The sequence below is a fragment of the Cottoperca gobio genome, chromosome 22, assembly GCF_900634415.1.
Source record: "Cottoperca gobio chromosome 22, fCotGob3.1, whole genome shotgun sequence".
NCBI lineage: Eukaryota > Metazoa > Chordata > Actinopteri > Perciformes > Bovichtidae > Cottoperca > Cottoperca gobio.
In genome coordinates this window covers 13,183,654-13,206,055 of record NC_041376.1, presented here as the reverse complement: position 1 = coordinate 13,206,055, position 22,402 = coordinate 13,183,654, and the positions used below count along the sequence as shown (strand labels likewise).

Genomic DNA, 22,402 nt, shown 5'->3' with positions numbered 1-22,402 from the left:
TTCCTATCTTCCTTGGATGAAACACAGAGCCTGCTTAGGTAATTGGCAGACCGGGGTTGTCCCTGGTCTGCATGCGGTTTACACAAAAACGGCAATTAATTCAGATCTTTTGAAATAATATGAATTTAAAAATCCAGTTGCATCACTGGACGTAAGCTCATGTTATTAGCTGGCTTAATAGAAATAATTGTAGTTTTTTTTTCTGGTTGCACTATGCTTCACAGCATCCCCTGGAGTTAAAGGTTGATGTGTAAACGCCCTGAAGAAAGGATTTAATTACTGCGAGCGGCCGTTGATTTGGTGTCAGCTGTTTCTCAGCTCGGTCTTATCCGAACTGCCGGTGTCAGAAGGGAGCAGAAAAATCTAAACCAAAGCAATTTTCGGGAGAAAGTTAATTGTGCATATGGGAGAATTTGACTTTTCCGTGTGGATGTACTCCAAGGCTTTTTGGATTTGATTTGATAGTCATTTCAATTTCATTTCTCAACCTTGTTTGGTGTGTCAGCAGTGGTGGATTCTACAATGTAAGAAAACTATAGGCGTCTTCTGGCATTCTGGGGTTCATAGGATTTATCACAGGTCTGGTATTGGGTTAGATACAGAGCCTGAGCATCACCCTTTCTTCCTCTTTGTCTCTCAAATAGCCTAATGGATCTTTATAGCAATGTTTCCATCAAAAGAAAAGAAAAACTTTAGAAATGTCACAGCAAACAAATTCCAAATGACTGTTACCTCTCTTTCTGTCATCTGTCAGCTGAGTTGAAATTAATTAATAGTTCATTTTGTACAGTTAGAAACACCACCAGCAAAAGTCAAGTCCTTCGACAAGTTAATAGTATGCGTTCCTGTTCTTTAGTGCCTGCTATTCAACCTGAACACTGAAAGAAAGAAAAGCTCTAGTCCATATTATAATCACCATGTAATCACAACTACTGCACCGGCACAATTTTGAAATTTTTGTGCATTTTGGCAGTAAAAGTTTTGCTTTTGTAATAATCTTTTCAACCAATACATTCCTGTTGCGATATATATAACACAATTAATATATGTGTATATATAATATATATATATATATATATATTATATATATATATACATACATATTATTTATGATATTTTATTGCATTTCTATTTACATATGTCTTTATATTTTCAATAGGTCATGATTTGCATCACTCTACTTGCACTGAGACTTAGCTGCTGCTTTATCTGTATGTGCACACAGAGAGAGTATAAGAAGGCCAGAGATGCAGAGATGTAGGCGATATTTGAAGTGAGTCACATGGAGGGCTGCTGACTTCTGAGGAATGGGCTTGGCCAAGTTCATAGAGAAAGAGAGAGAGAGAATCAGTATCTGAACTCTGGCAAAATGTCAACATAGTTAAAATCCTCTGCCTCTGGATCTCGCCCCGCATCAGCCTTGTGAACATGGCGAGGAAAAATAAGTATTTACGAGTTGTTGGCCTCACACACACAAATATATTGGGTTTCCTCCCTTCAGTAGTGTGTGTATGTATGTGTATGTGTGTGTGTGTGTGTGTGTGTGTGTGTGTGTGTGTGTGTGTGTGTGTGTGTGTGTGGCTGGCAGGGTGCCAGGTCTTATGGCAATGGGTGCTGTAGTGGCACCCCAAACTCCCTCCACTCTGACCTTCACATATGCTAATTAGCCACGTGGAGCTGCTGAAATGAAGAACCCAAAAAGAGATTTCTATTTTCTTTCTCTCTCTTTCTCTCTGGGCTATTTGTCTATGTATTTACTAAGTAGATGTATGTATGTATGTTACAGTATATACTTACTTCCTAGTAAACAGATGGTTTTCTTTCACTTTTGCAGCCATATTTTTGTTCTTTCTGTGTTTTCTCTCTATATACGGCCTCTCCTCTTTTATCTGCCTCATGTCCCTGGCTCTCAGTAGCTAGCTGGGTCTCCCAAGGGACCGGCAGTCAGTTCAGAGGTATTTAGACAGACAACGAATCCTATCGAATATTCATACACTATACTGAACAGATCTGTGGGCCACTGTTGAAACACTGTCCTGCTTACAGTAACTGCCTTCTCTCCTCTCTGGACAACAGACAGGAACTGGAAAACATACTGTATGGGTCCGTTGCTCTAGAAGTGACTCATTTTGTGATTGCAGCAATCAGTCTGAGAGTCTAAGAGTTTAAGATCCAACCATCTCCTTCTTCTTTATATAATAACACTATAGTTGGCAGATTATTTCATGAGAATGGAGAAAAAATGGTGTGCACATTTATAGTCTTCTGACTAAATAATCTTCTTATAACAAAATGAGCCCATTGGAATTGTTGATTGTCACATAGAAGCCCTTGTGTAATCAATAAAGTGTGAGTGTGTGTGGGTGTGTGTGTGTGTGTGTGATTTCAACTTCCAACTGCCACCATCCTCTCCTCCTCTTACCAGCCTGTGAGAAAATCATCATCATCATTATCGTCATCATCACCATCATCCGTCACTTTACGCATCAAAGCCTCTGTACTCCTCTCTGTTTCCACACTGTAGTCTGTGCACTCCAGTCACACATCTTGCTGTTTGGTTCGACTTGATCCTAATCAGCGCTGGCACAGTGGGACCGTTTGCTAAAAGACGAAAAAAAGAAAAGAAAATACAACCAAACAGCACCAGCAAGGCGCTGTCTGCCGTTTGTGAAGCGCAGAGAGACAAAAATAGAAAAACGCTGGGACACGGATGACGCACCGAGTTTCTGTTGATGGGTTTTGTCTGTTTCTTCAGGTTGTTTCTTATTCTCTTCGAGTTCCACCTTATTTTTTCTGTCCTTTTCTGTCACAGGCACGAACACTTTACACACACACACTTATGTGTGTATATCTCTCTGTCTTTTGTGTTGACTGGTCAACCATGTGTTCTCCCAGCCTTTTTCCTTTCTTACCAAATTTAAGTGTGTGTGTGTGTGAGAGTGATTTACAGACACTGGTCACACAACAGGACGCTCGTGGTCACTCCTGGCTGAACGCTACCTAATTTAGATCAAATTTATCACGGCAATTTAGGAACTTCACACCACATCCTCCTCCATACACACACACACACACACACACACACACACACACACACACGTGCACATTTGCCCTCTGGAGATAGTGTATGTGGGAGAAGAGGTTATAGTAGAAATGTTCTTATAATGTGTTGCAGTGGATATCGAGTACAGATACTTAGTCTCTGTATTTCTCACATATTCTTGCAACACGCACCTCTCCGATATGGCCAGACTTGTGTTCTACATTCCAGCCACTCCTTTCACTCAAACCGGATGAACTGGATTAGATATCGACAACACTAGTGAACTTTATTTTGAAGTTTAAACGTCTTATTTCTTTAAGATCTTAATTCCTCCGAAGTATATCAATACGGTTAGGAAGAGCAGATGTTTGCTGTTCACAGTTAATCTCCCTGTACAACTGAGCCTGTGTGTGTGTGTGTGTGTGTGTGTGTGTGTGTGTGTGTGTCTCCCTACTCAATGAACATCCATAGTTACTGTTGGCTAAACATGCAAAGGTTACTGTAATGTCAGACACATGCCAGAGGGGAGTGTGGAATACCACATTAACATAATCCATAGACAACTGTCCCATTTACAAACATTGGCGTGTCGGGCTGATCGCCACAGCGCTGCAGGAGCACATGACCGCCACGCTGCATGAGACTGAATGGAGGAACTACAACATAATGGCACTGCTCTGACGGAAAGACTTTTCCAAGGAAAATGGCTGGTTGTCAGATTTTGCCATGACTCGCCAGGACAAATTGTGATGCTTGAACCTGAAACATTCCTCCGCTCTACCCTAGGCAAAGGCTGACAGCTTACATTGCTCACATAGTTACAAAATGTGAAGGTATTGTTGTCTTGTCTGACCCTCTGGCCTCTGGCTGCATGTGTCAACAGTTTGTTGTGTACTGTGAGAACTTCTAATAATTCAGTGGGTAGAGGCTTGGTTTGGCAACAATTCATTGGATTAATACTAATAAAGACCCTCCTGTGGGGTTTTCTTTTTCCTCATGAGAAGGTTGGGGTTAAATGTTTCTCTACAGTCTAAACAGATTCACTTCAGGAACAGTATGGGAATATGAGAATAGCTTTCTTTGGCATTTTATGATCCAAAAGTCCACAGCTTTGCACTGAATGTAGTTGTGTTTGTTATTTCCTTAAGCTGTGAGGCACATTTTTCCAGCAGTTACTTCCACAGAAATAAATACAAAGCAATCTTAGGACTATTATTTAAAGCTTTCTGTGTTAATTAGATGTTTTATGGTGGTTGAGGCGGCTAACATGTTGGCCTCTCACCCGCTGGGGCTGGAGTCTGTGCTGACAGTCAAAGTGATTGTTTTGATAATTATGTGTGCATAAGCCGGAGAAGAGGCTCTTACTGCATTTTGAAAAATACATTTTTATATTTACAGCTCGGTTTGTCTGCGCTTTCAGCGTTGTTTTGAGGGATCCATTGTTTTCACTCGCATAAGGGTTATTTTTAATTAGTCTGTCTTTGGAAATTCCCTGTGTGTGTTGTGGTTTGCGTTGGACACTGTAGTCTCCCACAGCTCCCAGACATTTCTCTACTTTTTTTTTACACATTGGCTACATTCCAAAAGCAGAGTCATGTGTGGAAACTTCAGCAATTTCACATTTTCTCATCTGTATTTTAAAGCTTAAACAATCTCTCCATCTCTCTCTACTGTTCTCTCTCCCCTCTAGTCTTCCCAGTTGTTTCCAAGTCTCTGTCTTCTGGATGCTAGTTGTGGGTGACCTTGGTTGGTGACTACAGTGCCTACTCATTAAGTAGTAAAGATGAATGGTTCCATTATAGATGGGGGGGGGGGGATGAGTGGGGCCAATTAGTGGTAATTAACAGCGGAGAGGGCGAGGCGCTCTGGAGGGCACCCTGACCCGGACTCTAAAGGGGGCAGAGGGGAGCAGGGGGCGTGTGTGGGGAGGAGACTTAGGCATATATGTGCGGAAAAGTGAGTATTGGAAAAGGTGTGTAGTTGGTGATTATAGGTGTGTGTATGGATGCAATGGAAAGGTGTGTGTGTGTGTGTGTGTGTGTGGGGGAAGCAGTTATAGTTGTGTGATCAATGTATGTGAGAATGTGTGCGAGACGCTGCGTATAGATGTGTGCACATCAATGTGGTATGATTTTGTAGTAGGGAGATTTAAATGTGTGTGTTATGGGAATGCGCTTGTGTGAATATGAGTATTAAGGTAGCAAGTGGTGTTTGTGGGTGTTTATGTGATGTTTAAGGTGTATGTGGGTTATATAGTTATGTACATTGTAAGGCAAAGCAGTAGGTGTGTAGCCTTGCAGGCATTCCTACGTGCGGACAGATGGGAAAATCACAGGGGGATTCGGCAAGTTTGAGCATTCGAGGTGACGGAGGTCAACAGCCGGCAACACCTCTCTTTGACTTTTGACCCCTGATGTGATGTCACTCCCCCTCCCGCAGCCCTTCGGTGTGGCCAGGGACCTCGTTAGGCAAAGGTCTGTTAATAAAAGGCCCTGAAATGCCAAGCCAATATACCATCAGCACTAATGAACATTTTGTGATGATTTTTGTTCTTAATTGGAATTTTCTTTTTTTTTGTGCTGACCTGAAGTATTTAAGCATCTTAGCAGCAAGGAGAAATCCAAGGTTGTGCACCGAGAGACTCTCTTACCATCCCTCTGTCTCTCTTTCTCAGCGGCTGCACTTGATTTATTCACCCCGCCTACCTTCCATTTTTTTTATCAGTTCTTGGGTGAAATTGTCACAGCCGTGTAATCCTTTGGGTGCCACTATAGCCGGGAGACTCACACGTGAGCGCGCACTCGGAGACACGGGTGTTTGTTTGTAATGGTATTGGCGGTGAGGTGTTTTAACAGTAGGTAGCACCGGGTCTTGTGTCCAACATGGAAATCCTGGCAAGTCAATAAAGTGATGTTCAATATACCCGGGAACAAGGCTGTGTTGTCACTTTAACAGCCATGTTAGAATTGGCAGTTAGTGAGAGAGAGCATTTGTCGAGGCTGGAGATTTTTTTTAAAGGTATTTTGCAAAGTGCTGGCAAAGTGCTGCTTTCAGGGCCCCTGAAATTGCAATTCCTGGTAAATGGATAGTTTGAGGAGTATACAATGTATTAGAAGTCAATTGTGCATGGGAGGGCCTATTTTCCATATCGCTAGTCGAACAAGTGTATGTGTGTGTGTGTGTGTGTGTGTGTGTGTGTGTGTGTGTGTGTGTGTGTGTAGCTGTTGCAGCTCTGCCTTTGTGGCACACACACACAAACACATTGAGACTGCACATGCCCCCGCTCCATCTATTCCCCTGTTGCTGCAGCGTCTCGGCTCCATCCTGCGCAGGATTGTCAGTATTGTGGGGTTGATGGAGGGGGGAGGGAGGGACGGGTCACTGTTGGGGCCACGACGTACATTACAAACCATTACCCATAATGGCCTCTTTCCCCACACCCCGCATATCCATTCCCTTTCCCTCTTCTGACATTTATTTTATGACTGCTTACATATCAAATATTTAAATAAACAGAATCGGGGGCTTCAGCTGCGGTTTGCCCGGGGGTGACAGGGGGGAGTTGCGGCGGAGGGAGAAAGGGGATGGATGATGACATTCATTTCCGAAACGAGGAAAGAAAAAAACAAAACAAGGTTTGGGTGGAGGGGTGGTAGTGGTGAAGGGTGGGAGGAAAAGCAGCAGCGGCGGAGAGGGAGGGGGAGAAAAAATGCTTCGCTTGGCTCCAATCAAAGCGGGCGGAGGAGGGCGGCGTGTTTTCGCTTACGCGTGGCAGCAGCGGTGACAGACGGTTGTGTATGCGAATATGTGCGTGTGCGCGGGGCTCATCCGTCAGCATTTCCTTGGGACGGGGGAGAAGGCCCTTGTGGATCGTAAAAGGCAGCCCGTCATACTCAAGCAATATCAATTGCGCGGCAACCGCCAAGGAGATCAGAGCACGACGCAAAGTAAGGGAGAAAAAAACAACAACAAGAAAAGAAACGAAGTGTAACGCAGCAATGGGAAGAGGTAGAAGAAGAAAGGACAGAGGGAGGGAATGAAGGTGAGGAGTAGGAAGATTTATCTCTTTATTTTTCCTCAGGAGAGGCAGATGGAGAGAAGGCGGGCAAAGAGTGTGAAGGGGAGAGGTAGAGAAGGGAGGGGATAAAAAGAAAGGTGAATAGATATATGTAGAGAGACAGAGTGGTCCTGGGGTGCAGGCGGCCAGTCTTGTGCTGGCTGGCGTCGGTGGGAGGCCAATTACTGTCAGGCTAATCTTAAAATAATTAATTGCAAAGTCGACGCTTTTTAAAGAGTATTGTAATTGAATCCTAAATTAGGCTTTGGAAAGGGGACGCGTCCTGCTTTGCTGCAAGTCTGTTCCCATTCTCCAGTTATACACACACGCACACACGCACACGCACACACACACATCAGTGGGTCGTGCTTGCAGGCGGGCAGAAGGGGGAAAAAAAGACAACAGGCGAAGGAAATGCTAATGAAATGCATATTTGGGGAGAAAGGGGCCATCTATAATTTAGCTGTGCTCTTTGAATGTGAATGATGTGTGTGCAAGCGCTGTGATTTATTTTTGTTGTGCAGAGGGATAATTCTGTCAGAGTAGGCTTTTATTCTTGTAAACAAATGTGGGGAAAAGAGCAGAATAAAAGTGGAGTAATAAAGTAAACAGAATGGTATGAATACATTTAGCTACTTACATGAATAATTTGTATAGGGGATGGAGGGGTTTGCTGAAAGAGAGATGACAGATATGAGAACTGTGATATTGCCTGATGACAATTTTGGGTTGGCCTCCGATTCACTACTTTCTGGAACTTGTTTTCATTTTTGTGAGATTTTTTCTCTCTCATGGATTAGTGCTGCGTATCTCTTCCTTTCCCACACACCCACACAAGAAGGTAGAGCAAAGTCTTTACAGACACACATGCACGCCCAACATGCACCTTATAACCCCTCCGAGGCCCTTTTGCACTAACCTCCGAAATGAGGCTCTGCTTAAAACATGCAGCTCAATGTGCTTTCACTTACACACACTGCTGCCCACATGGCTCCTCCTGGATGACCCCTGCAAAACTATAAGCTATAGAACTTTCTGGATCAAAGCTCTGGGAAAAGGGTCTGCCCTCCATAAACGTCAGCCCTGCTCCATAACTCTGGCAGGAGCCAGGGAAGAAAGATGACACAGTGTGCAAGGTCAGGGAGTCGGTTCTGCAAGGCAATAATGGAAACTAGTTAGTCAACAGATGCCTTTTGTAAAATATAAAATGTTGAGAAACTGCATGGGATAGTTTAGTCTCTTACTTCCAACTCCCAAAGTAATTACATTGAGATACTTTTTAAGGGCTTCATTTTACAATATATGTGTGTATTTAACTATGATAATGGTTTCAGATATCCAATATATTCGCTCAGTGTTCACACAAAGAGATCACTTGGTTAAGTGTCTAAGAGTTGCAGTCGGTAGCTTACGTATTTCCTGTTTTGCGACACTGAGCCTCAATCTCACCTCAGGCCAACACAGAGGAACCAGTCGAACCACTCCGCCAGCATGTTGGCCCTTGCTGCCGTTCACCCCAATGCACTGGGCTGAGCACTTCAGGTGCAGCTTTATTGTCATCTGTATTAAAATCCTCGTCAGAAATGAAATACAATGAAATTCTTCAGCTCTGGCACAGGAATCTGGCGGCATCAGTATGACAAATCAAACGTTCCTCGTGCTGTTTTCCAAATGTTTGAAACCTATTCAACTGCTATTTGGCCCAGATCTGACAGCTATAAACTTGGCTCAGAACATCCCATTTTCTCCTGGCTGACTGGGATGAATAACAGCGGAGCGGACAATATTGTGGTCTAGCTGAGCACGGCTGACTCTTCTGTCTCTGTGATCCCTCTATCAATAAGGAACACAGGCCTGTCAGAAGGCCTGCCAACTGTCTGGCTGTCCACGCAGCCTGCTCTCTACGCAACATCTGGACACAGATGGTACGCACTGATCACACACACACACACGCACACACACACACACACACACACACACACACACACACACACACACGCACACACACACAATACTTATACACATGTTTTATTGATAGTGGCAGACATTCACAGACATGCTGTGCATTTACAGTTGGTTTGCATACTGATGTGTGTGCATCCATACATCTACAAACATAGTTAACTATTGAATTCAAAATCAGTTTATCTTGCACTTGTAGTGTTTTAAATCATATACATATACTGTATATATAATCACCGGTTCACATGAAAATTGCCATGTAGTTGAATACGTATAATAAATACTCACAGACGCACACCTTCTTTTACACATTTGGACACATGGTGAAATGTGTGTGTTGTAGCCGAAGGATCTGTGGTGTCTCTCGGGAAATATGCACCTCCCTTTAATATGTCTGGCCTTTAATAAAAACGTGAACATAAAAGGTTGGTCAAGGTTCGGTGTGTGAAACAACTCATGATCAGGGTTCTTAATCTGGCCATAGACGTGGGCTGGCTCTGATTTAGATACAGTGTGTGGTTGGCTGTTGGTAAATGCTAAATTTAGTGACAGTAACATTTATCTATTGTTTAATTTTCTTTTCCCATATAGTGAAGATATATGCGGCTGATGAAAATGACAGATGCTATACAGGAGATGAACATAGTCGATCATTTTCAGAGCAATCTCTGAACCCATCAGCTATCGATCTGATGACGATAAGCCTCGGGGGCAAGGGGCTATATTTTGGGCTTTCCGGCGTCGCCATCAGATATCCGGACCAAGACTTCCTCTTCTGTGCGCTGCTCATTGTTCACAGTCAGATTAGCAAGTTGAAATGCGAGAATGGAGTTGAGAGACAACGTCTACGACCGGATTGTTTCACAACTGGTCAGTTTAAAAGCTACTTTTAAGCTAATTAGCTAAATATTTGTCACACTATGGCCGATGAGTTCCGAGATTGCATTTCGGCTAATACGTTACGCCTGCATTCAACCAAAGCCTGCTCGAACGTGATTGGTCGGACTACAAACGGAAACCACAACGCTTCTGATCTCTTGTGCTGTTGCCTACAGATTCCTCAAATGAATGTAGAATCTGTTTATAGAGATTATTTCCAGTGTGATCATGTCCAAATCTATTTATGGCCCTTTAACAGCAAATATCACTTAATTTTGTTATTCATGTGGTCTGGCACATTCAGTCTACCGTAAACATAGCTGCCCTGGGGCACAGCAATAATGGGAGTGAATGGTGGAGTTAAGTGTGAGACAGAGGTGTGTATGTGCAGTCGGGGCAGGCCATGCATCAGGGCTCCCACAGGCTCTCATTGATCGACCCAGTTCCCCCAACCTCAAGTTCCCAGCCAGCTTCGGTGATTGATTCCCAGTCAGGGCCCTGGAGATGGGAGGCCTGGCCTGGGCTCACAGAGCCTGGGGCCTCCCATAGTGTGACCTGGAGGGGCTGTGGCAAGAAGGAAACCTATTTCTAGGGCCCCTAACCCAGGTCGTGGAGCCCATTTCTGGGAAAGCCTTCACAGCGGGGATGAAGAGTGGAGGCTCACATTCAATACAGGAGAAAATTAAGGCCACGTCTGCTGTTGCTGCTGCTGCTGCTGCTATATTGAGTTGTGGGGAAAAACAAGGCGGGGGTGATGGTGGAGTGTGTGTTCGAGTGTATGTATGCAAGAGGTGAAGTGATAACGCTACATGCTTTTACACAGTCTGTCATGCACGCACGCACGCACACACACACACACACACAGTTCTATTACGACTGAAAGCTGTAATACATTTTCTGGTTCCACTTACAATGTTCAAGCCTTTAACCCGCTGTGTTCCCATTCACACCGAACAGCACCTCCGCCGCACGTCAACAAGCCCCTCTCCATGTTACTTTACGACGATAAAGTGACATAAAGTAAAGCGGAGGGGGAAATAAATTATATGAAAATCCATTTTTTTCTAATTAACTTTGTAAATTTCCCGCTGAGCTATCAGACGTGGGGGCCCGGTGTGTCGTGCCGAGTCCGATAATGAAATCAATTTGGTTCAAATTGTTTCAGGTGACTTTTAATGAGTATCTAATATCCGCCTGAGGAAGGAAGGTCAGGATATCTGTTTGTTATTTGTGTTTTTGTATTTAAGTGATGGATCACCCGCAGGAGAAACATGGATGGTTTCACCCTGGAGGACTGGGCAGTGCTCCAAAACAAACAGCCTGAATGTAAATCCTTGTTTTTGGTGGGGAGCCTCTGTAATTGCACCACGGGTATGACCTAGTTTGACAACTTGCTTTTTATAGATACAGTATTTTTATTATTTTTTAATTCCTTGATGAAAGACATTTCTTTCTATTGGTATACTACACCTGTGTTTTTAGGAGCGCCAAACAAAATCAAAGAGGAAAGGTGGAAACGAGCCTAATAACGAGACGGGGGCATATTGTGGTCTTGCTTTAGATGGAGCTTTCGCTTTCATAATTTACTCTGCTCCCTCTCCCTCAATGGCCAGCCTCCCAGCCTGAGGAGCTCGTTAAGCTTTGCCTTACAGGGAAGACTAATGGATGGCAGAGAAAGCCCCCTCAGGACCCTTTAGCATCGTTTCCGTTGGTCTGCTCACTTAGTATTCACTTATGTATTTTCACCCTACTCTGAGCACAATATCATGAATAACCATTGCTAATTCATAAACACACTTGGCGATACGGGACCTCGTTCATAATTATCCAAGCTGCAGAAATGCAGTTCCTCTCCAATACCATTCCATTAGCAAAGGTGGTGATTTCCTTGAACAAGGATGGAATCCAGCCTGCATATTTAATACCAGCATTTCGGCTCGGCTCCGGGAGACGTGGGAAGCAAAAGGGCAGCACATTTACTCAAATAGCCTGTTCTCTCTCTTTGGGGCAGATCAGATGGGAGTTATTGTTATTTTCCTCCCTCCTGTCCCCCTTTTTCTCTCTTTCATTTGCTTGTGTAACAGCATCTCTCCATGGGGTTCTGCGGGCTGGGGAAGTTATAGAGGAGCGCATTCCTCTCGCTCCACCACGGCCCTTAGATGAAATGGGGTTTTTCAGCGGCCCTCCGCTGTCCCTAGGGTCGCGGCAGGCAGGAAACACACAGGACTGAGCGACAAGAAAAGACTTGGAATGTAGCAAGGCTCTCCTTTCTCCACATCAGAAACTCTATGAAAATAGGCAAGCAGCGCTGCAAGAGGTGCCTTCGCTATATCCTGAAAGCATTTAATTTGCATTGGTTTCAAAGCAATAGTTGTACCGCCACACGGTCTTACCTAGAGGCTTTTTACTGGGTTTTCTTCTCAGCGAGAAACTTTTTCAAGGGGAAACACTGCTGATTTGTAGCAAAGTTTGTCAGATGATTTAAAAACACATGCTCAGCACATGAAAAAACTGAATGTGTTAGAAGAGAAAAGAATGAGGAATTTTGATCTCTGACCAGACTTGAAAAACGCTACAAAATGTCCCCTGGAAAAAGCTTCTTGCTCTAACTAGAACCTGTGCAGGTTTATCTTTTTTTCTTTTCCTTGTTAAACAGTGGAAATCTGAATGAATTCAGTCTTGGAAAACTGCATCCTGGCAGAAGATTTAACTGTCAAATTTGTGGTCTGTGTTCTCCCACACATGTTTCCTCTACTGTTTGCAGACGATTGCATTTTACTTGTTTTCATTCTCTAATAGTGTGTCGCAGACATGTCAGCCACATCTCGTTTTGTCATTGAGGTTTTCTTCTTTTTTTCCCCTGTCCCTGCCGCTTCTTTAGCTCTCAGTCTTGGCGAAGGAAAAGGGTTCCGGCGACCCTGCGACCCCAATCTCACTTGAGACAGATGAAGCAGCCTCTCTCCTTCTCCTGCTCCCTCCCCTCTCCCCTCTTCTCTTCCATCCGCCTCCTCCTTTCACTTAATGACGTCTTTGTGCTGGCCGTGACGAACCGAACGCTCGGGGAACTTTTCCTCATGCACATAGCCGGGGGTTGGAAGGGGTGGGTGTGTTTCTGAGCACCCTGGTGTCTGTGTGTGTGTGTGTGTATATGGTGTAAATATTGGTGTCAAACGCAGAGGGCACACCGATCAACAGCTCCGAGGACGACACAGAAGAGAGAGCAATTATATGCGTTGCGCCCAACACAAAAGCACGCTGGTCGGCCGCATAACAACAACCTCTTATCTGGCTTCTCTCTGTCTGCCTTTCTTTTGCCTTTTTCTTGTCTGTATACGTACACACTGGCAACTCACAGCATCATTGCCAGTGTGTACGTATACGTTTCCCCCCCCGTCTCCTTTACGGGCTGTCACTCCCTGTACCTCTCTCTCCTCAGATAATTTCATGCTTCTCTTTGCTGGCTAGCCTTCATGCCTAGCTGCCTGTGCCATCCAGGCATATTGGGCTGAGGAAAGGCAATTTGGCTCTGCCCAGCTCCCCACAGACCAGTGCTACTCTTCATTCATTACGAGACTTTTTACTAACAAGGCGTGCGTGCCGAGATGCAGGACGAGATTGTGTTTCAAGACATAATTCACTGAATTTAGTCCTCTTAGCGATGCAGCAGTCACATGGGAGCGCCGCCATGCATACAGCTCAGCTACCTCACTACACGTTTGCACCATAAGTTCTGTTTTCTTAGGACTGGAGTAATTTGATAGGAAAGATCTGTCAAGGCTAAGTGTTGTGTGGTGTTGTCAGCATTTCATATTTAGTTAACTTGAAAATAGCAGTGAAATGAAGTGATGGACCGATACTAAAGAGTGATCTATTCCTCCCGGAGGCCCGGGCAGGGAGGAGTTAACAGCGCGCTGCTCCTCTCCTCTTCGCTTGATGACATCAGTATTGTCTCTGCATCCATGAAATTAATTTTTCTAATCTTAGTCAGCAGGAGCGGGGGAATTTGCACACATTAATATGGAACTCGATCTGTACTCGCCCACTGCTGCAGTCTCTCGTCTCCTCTTTCTCTCTCCCCCTCTCCCATCTTTTCTCTTCCCACCCTTTCTGTCTTCTGTTCGAAACAGTAGGCCCAAATGTACAGGGTTGCGAGCCTGAAATGCAGAGCTTTGTCTTCTGGAGGCCGAGGCATCGCCGGGCCCCATAGTGTAATAGGAATTAGAGAGTGCTCTGCTCCATGATATAAATAAAACGCATAAAAGACGAGGCTGATTGTCCCAGCAGACCAACCAGCTCTGGCTGCAGCACGTTGATTCTCCAGAGACAGACGCGGCACAGAGGATAAAGAGGATCCATTGATAATAATTATCCTTATTTGTTTCTCCTCACAAATACACACAGGCTAAAATGCTTTCATTACACAGGTATAAAAGCCGGCATTCAGCAGTAGTTCCTCCAAGAAAAACAGAAGATAATCAATACAAAAAGGCATCTTGGGGCTAATTTTCATACACAATCAGGTTTGATGCGTCTTTCTATGGTGATATTCATTTTCACATGGCAGTAATTTGTGCCATGTGAGTGCCAAAGAGGATTTTCTTATAATATCACAGTTGAGAAATATGAATCCTGCTATTTTTGTACACTGAAGACTCAGGAGTATCCCAGTAGCTAAGTACAGTGATCTTTAGAGCGCCAATACTAACTGCAGCTGCGAGTTCTTCGGGCCTGGGATGTTTGCTTAGGAACTGTTGCCTATCCAGCAGGAAAGATCTGTTGATGTAATGTAGTATTAAACCACCAGGTGATATAACGGATCATGATAGCTCACTGAACTGCTCTTTCGAGGCTCAAACTATTTCTGTAGTAGTACCCGACGCTCAATAAAGCAGTTTGTAGTCCATAAAGAACATGTGAAAGAGCTTCTTTTATTACAGGGTTGGTTGAATGAAGCTGTTCTGAGTCAGGAAAAGAAGAGGGTTCTAGTGGAAACATACAAACACATATGGCAACGCTGATCTCACTGTATTGTTACTACACCTGCTGAGCCTGTCACTGTTCCTCTCTCTGTGTACGTGTGCGTGTCTGTGTGTGTCTATGTGTGTGTGTCTGTGTGTGTTTGTGCGTGTCTGTGTGTGTCTGTGTGTGTCTGTGTGTGTGTGTGTGTGTGTGTGTGGATAGTAAATAACTTGAATGAAAGGACGATGCAGACAGGTGATGATTTGGGCATCTGGTGTGAAGGACAAGGGTAGCAATAGCCACAGGGACAAAGAGTGTGTGTGTTTCTGCGTGTCAGCCCTGTTCCAACACGTTCGTTCACCACGGCTGATAAATCAGAAGATTTTTACAAATAATTCCCGCATTGAAAATGAAATTGGAATAATAACCATTTACCAATATTGTTTTATGTTTGTTTCATCCCAGTGTGTGTCTCATAATCCACATATCCGAGCCTTTTGTGTCGAGCATTTTGTCTCTCTCTGATTAGCAACTTAGCACATTAAAGCGAGAAGGAATACAATCATTTTTTGCAACATAAAAATGTTGTCGATCGAGCTCAGAAAAGCAATTTAGCAGGTTTCACCCCACAGTAATTTCACCCATGTTCTGTTTTAATAGCTTTGTTTTGCGAAAAAAAAAAGAAAAAAGAAAGAAAAAACCTCACGAGAGTCAGAACGCTGGAGAGGAGTTCATAAATTGAATTTTAAATTTAGCAGTTGAATTACTATTGTCTCCCATGCCTCCTCCCCTTCCTCCATTGAATGGCATGCCCAAATGAACAAAAGTGAAAAACACATTTGAAGAAAATAAAAAACAATCTCTATGTATTCCCTCAAGTTTTTTATCTGTTGTCCCTCCTGGCGTAAACATGATTCTCTTCGTGTCATATTCATAATTCTTTTTCCTAAGTACAGACATTCCTCTGAGGAGGAAAAACATTTTTTTTTTCAATTTGTCAAGAATTGTTGTCGGGGGTTGTTTTCTGATGCCTGGCGGTGTGAGGTAAATGGTGGGCATATCTCTAGGAAAAGGCTGCAGTAGGCTGAAATCTCATTTAGTGGAACTTGTCATGAGAGCAGATATGAGACTCTGTTTGCAGAGAATATTTTTTTGCCTCTGTGGACAGGTGTGGATAATGCCATGTGTGGGAGATGGACCAGTGTATTAGAAACTCTATCGTTTTACTGTGGCTGTTTTTATTTAAGAATTTCCCACAAGTGGGCGAGAGAGTCGGAGACAGAGATGAGAGGGATCAATAGGAGAGCTAGTGCAAGATTCTGCTAATACACATTTCTGTGCATGTGTTTAATTGAGCGTCCACTTCTCCGCTCCCAAAACTCTGAAGTTGTTTTCTGTGTCCGGTGCTTCTATAAGTGCAGCAGTTAGGATTTTTTGCAAGCGTGTGTTTACACTTGGCAGCCGTGTGAGGGGATTTACTTGTGTTGCGTTAAGGAGTTTTGGCAAACGGAGGACTTCTTGAGATGGATTGGTGAACTGGATGGGGAGGGGAGGGAGGGAGAGGTGGGGGTGGGGGGTTATCCTGTATCCCGTATCACAGGTGGCACAGTGCCCTGGATTGTCAGAAACTGGAGAGCGTCGCCCTTTTGCTCTTTATTGCTTAGTGGACCTGTGTGTGTGTGTGTGTGTGTGTGTGTGTGTGTGGGTGGGTGTGTGTGTGTGTGTGTGTGTGTGTGTGTGTGTGTGTGTGTGTGTGTGTGTGTGTGTGTGTGTGTGTGTGTGTGTGCGCGTGCGTGCGTGTGTGTGTGTCTGGCTTGTGGCGTGTTCTGAGTGTACAAACATTTAAGCTGGTCATGTGTTGCCCTCCGCTCTTGAGAAAACACCCGTACCGCTACATTAGCAGCACATGACCAGAGTCAGTTTTAGCACATCACAAAAATACTCTTAAACAAATCTTTCCTTTGATATCCAGTCAGTTTAACTCCATATATTGCTCAGTTCAGACGCACTAAAGGACTAAATCTATTTTAGTTGCAATCTGAATTAAGTTATTAGATCACTCTAGTTCCTGTTCAGTCAGGCGCTTATCGTCTTGCTGAGCAATAAGGAGCCGAGAGAAATAATATGATGATTCAAGGTTTCCTTTGAAAAAGAAATCTAATCCGTAACAAATTTTGCTTCTTGAAGTTAAAGTTCATCCATCAGTATTTAAAAAAATACTAATGATTTTTCTATCAAAAACATTTTAAATGGGTTTTACACCACAATGGTTCATAACTTAAAAGATTCCCTAATGTGCTTTACTCTAATTCTGGCAATCATTTTTTCCGGTGAGGTGTCAGTTTTGTCCGGTGGTTAAATATTTCATTTTAGATCAGTGCTGTTGGTGCACTCTGTGACTTCAGCTCCAGCAACGTAGCAAATGATTCACTTATTAGCAGTTTGACACATGAAGGAAGGTAAAGTAAAGAGTACAGTACATGAGCTGGACCACACACACACACACACACACACACACACACACACACGCACACACACGCACACACACAGACACACACACAGACACACACAAAAGGCATTTTCTTTCTCTTTCTAAGTATTAGTCTGTTGAAATCCTGTTGATGCAGACCTTTGCATGATAACCCCCTCTCCTCACACACACCCACATACACCTCCATGCTGTGTAATAACTTTTAGACACCCCAGAGTACTCATTCCTCTATCTCTCCCTGGCTTTCTTTCTCCATCTCGCTCACTACACAATCTCTCTCTCTTTCTCCTCTGCACTCTGTGAAATAGTCCAATGTACTCCACGCACATGCCTCAGTAGACAAAACCACTCTAAAGCGAGAGCGCCGTAACCGTCCGCACGTAACCTGCTGAATAAAGTGCTCCCATCCCCTGACATGTCTGCTTGATATTAGCCCGGCAATATGAGGCAGCGGCAATTTCTCCTCTACACTAGACGAGGTGATATTGAGTTGGGAAGTGGAGAGGGAACTGAGGAGGGAGCTGGTGGTGGTGGAGGAGGAGGAGGGGGTTAGTTAGAGATGAGAGAGGAGAAGTGAAAGTGTGTGTGTGTTAGAAACAGTAGGAACAAAATGTCATAAATCACACATGATCCTACATGGCGGAGACAAAAGGCAGAAAGCATGGGAAGGAGAGGGATGATAGAAGAAGTCCACATTATCTGCCCGGCAGACAGACAAACACGCCGCCACGGGTGACGGATTAGCATTAGCCGGACGCACTGTACCGGAAATTTTCAATGGCTCACTGAGACCCAAAACAACCTTTTAAAAAGGCTCTGAAATACTTACAATGGAATAAATCGCCCTTGACATCTTCTCTTTCTTCTCTTTTGATTTAGTTTTGTGTTCATATAAGAAGCTAGCTCCCAAGGTGTAGCTTTGGAGAGCAGGTACTCTGACTGCTTCACTGCTCTGAGTTCCTTCCTGGGATTCAGATTTGAAAACCTTAAAATGCCCAATGCACAATTGTAATGCACAGTTTGAATCCGTGCCAGACTCTCAGCTCTTACCTGTTCTTCTATTTGAATTTGGAAAACTCTAATGTAATTATCAGTATTCCTGCCAGTTTTCTGTAAGACACAACATGCAAACAAGCAAGCGAGAGGGAACATTGCACAGCGATTACTGGCACTGCTGGGCTGTGGTTGTGGGAACAAGGCCATAGAGTTTTTATTGCTCTGGCTTCCCATCGCTTTAAACAACATTTACAACACTTTAAAAACCCTTTCAGACATTAAAACAAAGATACAGGCTTGAGCTTTTAATTAAATCATTATATTTTGGCTTTCCTCCAGCAAAGTGTGCTCCTGATAGCTATATGCAATAAACATCTTTGCTTACTTAATTCCATTTGTAGTTCATTTATGACCTGTAGACATTAATTTAATACTTCCACTTGCTGTGCAGTTATAAGATAAATCAATGGTGGCTGTGGTGTGGATCGTGCACTAAGTGGACTTCCATCCAACTTGGCAGATGCTGGATGAATTAGCAGCCAATCGTGATGCACCGTCGGGAATGAATGTGAAATATTAAAGGAAGAAATACGGATGACATCATTTATCCCTCTTTTCCCCTCTACAGGTGTCCTCCATGGACTTCATGGCTATGAAGCGCTCGCAGCTGTACAGCATGGCCAACAATCCCTACTCCACTCCACAGCAGCCAGGCGGAGGGCCTTACCCTCCGAGCCAGCCTTACACATCGCCTCCTCCACACAGATATCCAATGAGCATGCAGGGGAGGGGCCAAATGAGCATGGGCGGGATGCAGTATCCTCAACAGCAGGTATGTCAACAAACGTTTTAGTTTTTGTGCATCTCAGTGTGATTCATGAATGAGTCAGCCCCCTCTGCGGTGCCGATCCAGATATTTGTATCTGGTTTTTAAAGCGATATTGCTATGGGACATTTGCTTCCCGCGATGGAACATTCTCCAGCGGTTTTTTCCCTGAAGGCTTGGCATGTTCAATTTGAGATGAAGCCTAAAGATTCCAGGGAGCACATCTCACACACTGGCATGTGGTGGTGTCACTCCTGTTCATCACTCAGTTCTCCCTTAGACTCCCGCACGTTTGATGTGTGTGTGTGTATTGGGGGGGGGGGGGGGGGGGGGGGGGGGGGGGGTAGCGTGGTATGTGTGTAAGCATGTCCATTCTCCATGCTTTTTTAGCAGAGTGCTTGTATGCTTGATTATGTATTTCTATATGCTTATTTACTGTATGTGTGTGTGCAGGCTTATTTGTTTTGTTTTGTATGCATGTCCCTTTAATTGTGTGTGTGTGTGTGTGTGTGTGTGTGTGTGTGTGTGTGTGTGGTGGAATGCTCTCTGTGTAGTAAACACAGACGCAGCACAGCCGACCCACGTCACAGTCTCTCTGTGCGATACAATAGGCCTGTGTTGCAGACAATAGTGCTTCTGTCTGCTTTATTGAGTCTTAAGTAAATCCCATTTGGACTGGAAGGGTGTGTATGTTGGCGGGAGAGATACACAGAAACTATGCATGTGTATTAATCTGTGTGTTCTATATGAATGTGTTTACATGTATGATAGGTGGATCCCACATTTCTGGAAGGAAGAGGGCAAACTTCTTCTCTGTGTTTTTTGTCTGACAATCAAGTTCCATCAATGTAGTTTGTAGTGAAACAGCAGTACTGAGCGCCACAGCGAGAGAAGGGGGGAGTGTCCCCTGCTGTCACTGCCTGCTATATTTAGTCAGCCTGGTCTGTCGGTCTGGACTTGGACACCTCTTATTGGGGCGAGCAAGCTTGCACACATAGTGAGACCAGAGAGAGAGAGAGAGAGAAACATAGATGGACTGATGAAACAGACTTCCTACATTGTCTTAAAATATTGTACAATGTGTGTATATGCAGTAGCAGAGAAAATGTGTGTGTACTGCTCATGTATTTATACATGATAGACTCTCACCTATCATTTTTACATTATGCAGTGAAGATCTTTTTTTAAAGAAAACATCATGTGGAGATACTAGAGAAGACATTAACTTGTGTTTGTTGTGTTCACACTATTTTGATTATGGGTATGCAGACTGCGTGTGTTCATAATAATAGTAATAATAAAAAAATAAAAATATATATATATACATCTTAAAAAGCTACAAAATAATTAGTAAATGTCAAAAACAGATTACAGCAATGTCCAAAAAAGGTGTATGCTGAAGTCAGAACCTTTTATCACAAAACCAAAAAAAAGTTAAACAATAATAACATGAATTGCAAAATAAGTTCATGCCGTGTCATGCCAAAACTCTTAATCTTCTCTAACAAATACCATTAATTTTGTCTCACTGGTCACTGTGCTCTGCAGGGAGACTTCATCTTAGACTTCATTACCCAAGCTGCAGATCTAAACCTCATCCGACGCGTTTTTATGATGTCAACACACTCCTAAAACGAGCATTATTGAGGAGGCTCAGGGGTTTCGCAGTGTGAAATACACACAATTGGGAGCGAGCGGGGGTGTATATGTGGAGACAGGCTGTGCATAGAGAGTAATGACGTACAGTCAGTATCACGCACAAAAATACATCCCTGGTTCTGCTTTGTGATGAAATCCTCGGGCGTATTACATAGCCCGAACGTAGCGCTATGGAACGTAATTAGTTCAAATAGAATTAGTTGTTCACTCTGGCTGTAGCCATGGGAAATGCGCTTCTAAAGTTTCTAATTATCTGGGTCTGGCTTTAAAAGCAGCACCACTGCATTGCCTATCTGCAGCCGGTGAAATCTAGCTCACAGTAATGAGTTTGGAAGAGGAGGTTTAATTCCACACTCTCAGATGAGCGTAATGAGCCTCACCTACAGAAAAGCGGTCAGGGGTCTGAACGGGTAGGGCTAAAAATGAATGCCCCAGATGTGCACTGCAAAATGTACTGTATTACAAGTCTTAAAGTGACTATTAATTACTTATCAAAAGATGCAGCAAATGCAGTTAAGATGGACATGATTGCAGCTGTGTTGAGGAAGAGAAATCAGCCATCCTACTCTCTTTCTTAACCTCACATGTTGTAAAACTGCCCCAGGATCAGCTGCAGAGAACATTCTCACCGTCTTCTTCACTGTGGCTGCATCAGCGAGGGGGATTGTGAGTGATGTAAGACACAGCACACACACAATTTACCCATGATGCCTTGCGCTTCAGGGCTGAGACCTCAGCTTGTCACAGTCAAGCATGCTGGGATGTTGCCAGGCAACGTGACGTCAACAAAGATATGCGTGTACGTCTATCACTGTGATTTCCCCAGGACTGAGTGACTGTGTGTGCGTGTGAGTGAGAGTGTGTGTGTGTAGCTCGTTTTAGCATAGGAACAAAAGGTCCTCTTTGACTGTCTTTCATTATTATGATTAAATCCTGCTTAAATTAAGCCCCACTCGTATTAAATAAGAACTCCACAGCAATACATTTCATCCAGGGGAAGTATTGGAAGTAGGATATGTAGAGGCTCACCTCTGTCCTTTTCATAAGACTCACACATATGGTGTCAATATATCTTTGTGTCAGCTTGGATACATGTTACTGATGCACTTGCAATCATTTTGACTACACCTGATTAGGTATTTCGTTTTTGAATCAAAGGCGAAGTTATTATTTTGTCACTTACGCTGAGTGATATCTCTGAATTTAGTCCCTGGTGCTCACAGTGTTGAATACTTGCAAGGCACCCCTATGTTTTCAAGGTTAAGTTGCCAACCATTTGTTGCATCTCTCTCTCCCTCTTTTCCTGTCATCCCGCTACCATCGCTATCTCTTAAAATGCCTCAAAAATAAAAAATAATAGGAAGCAAGAGCAACATTTATATTCAGAGTTTGTGTTCCTGTTACTCCACAGACCTCTGTAAACTGTTTTTATTGGAACTACTTACCACTGAAAATATAGTCCCTATGATAATTGTTGACAGCAGTGTCGGTGGATTATCCAGAGTAAAAGGGACAATACCATTGTTTGAT

At 43.7% G+C, this 22,402-nt stretch overlaps 1 protein-coding gene across 1 annotated transcript in view; it reads left to right on the top strand.

Moving 5' to 3' along the window:
- The window catches only part of LOC115027725 (AT-rich interactive domain-containing protein 1B-like), a 42,101-nt gene that overhangs the window by 5,509 nt on the left and 14,190 nt on the right, over positions 1 to 22,402 (top strand). Inside the window, exon 2 of the mRNA XM_029461202.1 lies at positions 19,016 to 19,219. Within this exon, the coding sequence (XP_029317062.1) occupies positions 19,016 to 19,219 (204 nt within the window). The remainder of the gene's footprint in view (positions 1 to 19,015; positions 19,220 to 22,402) is intronic.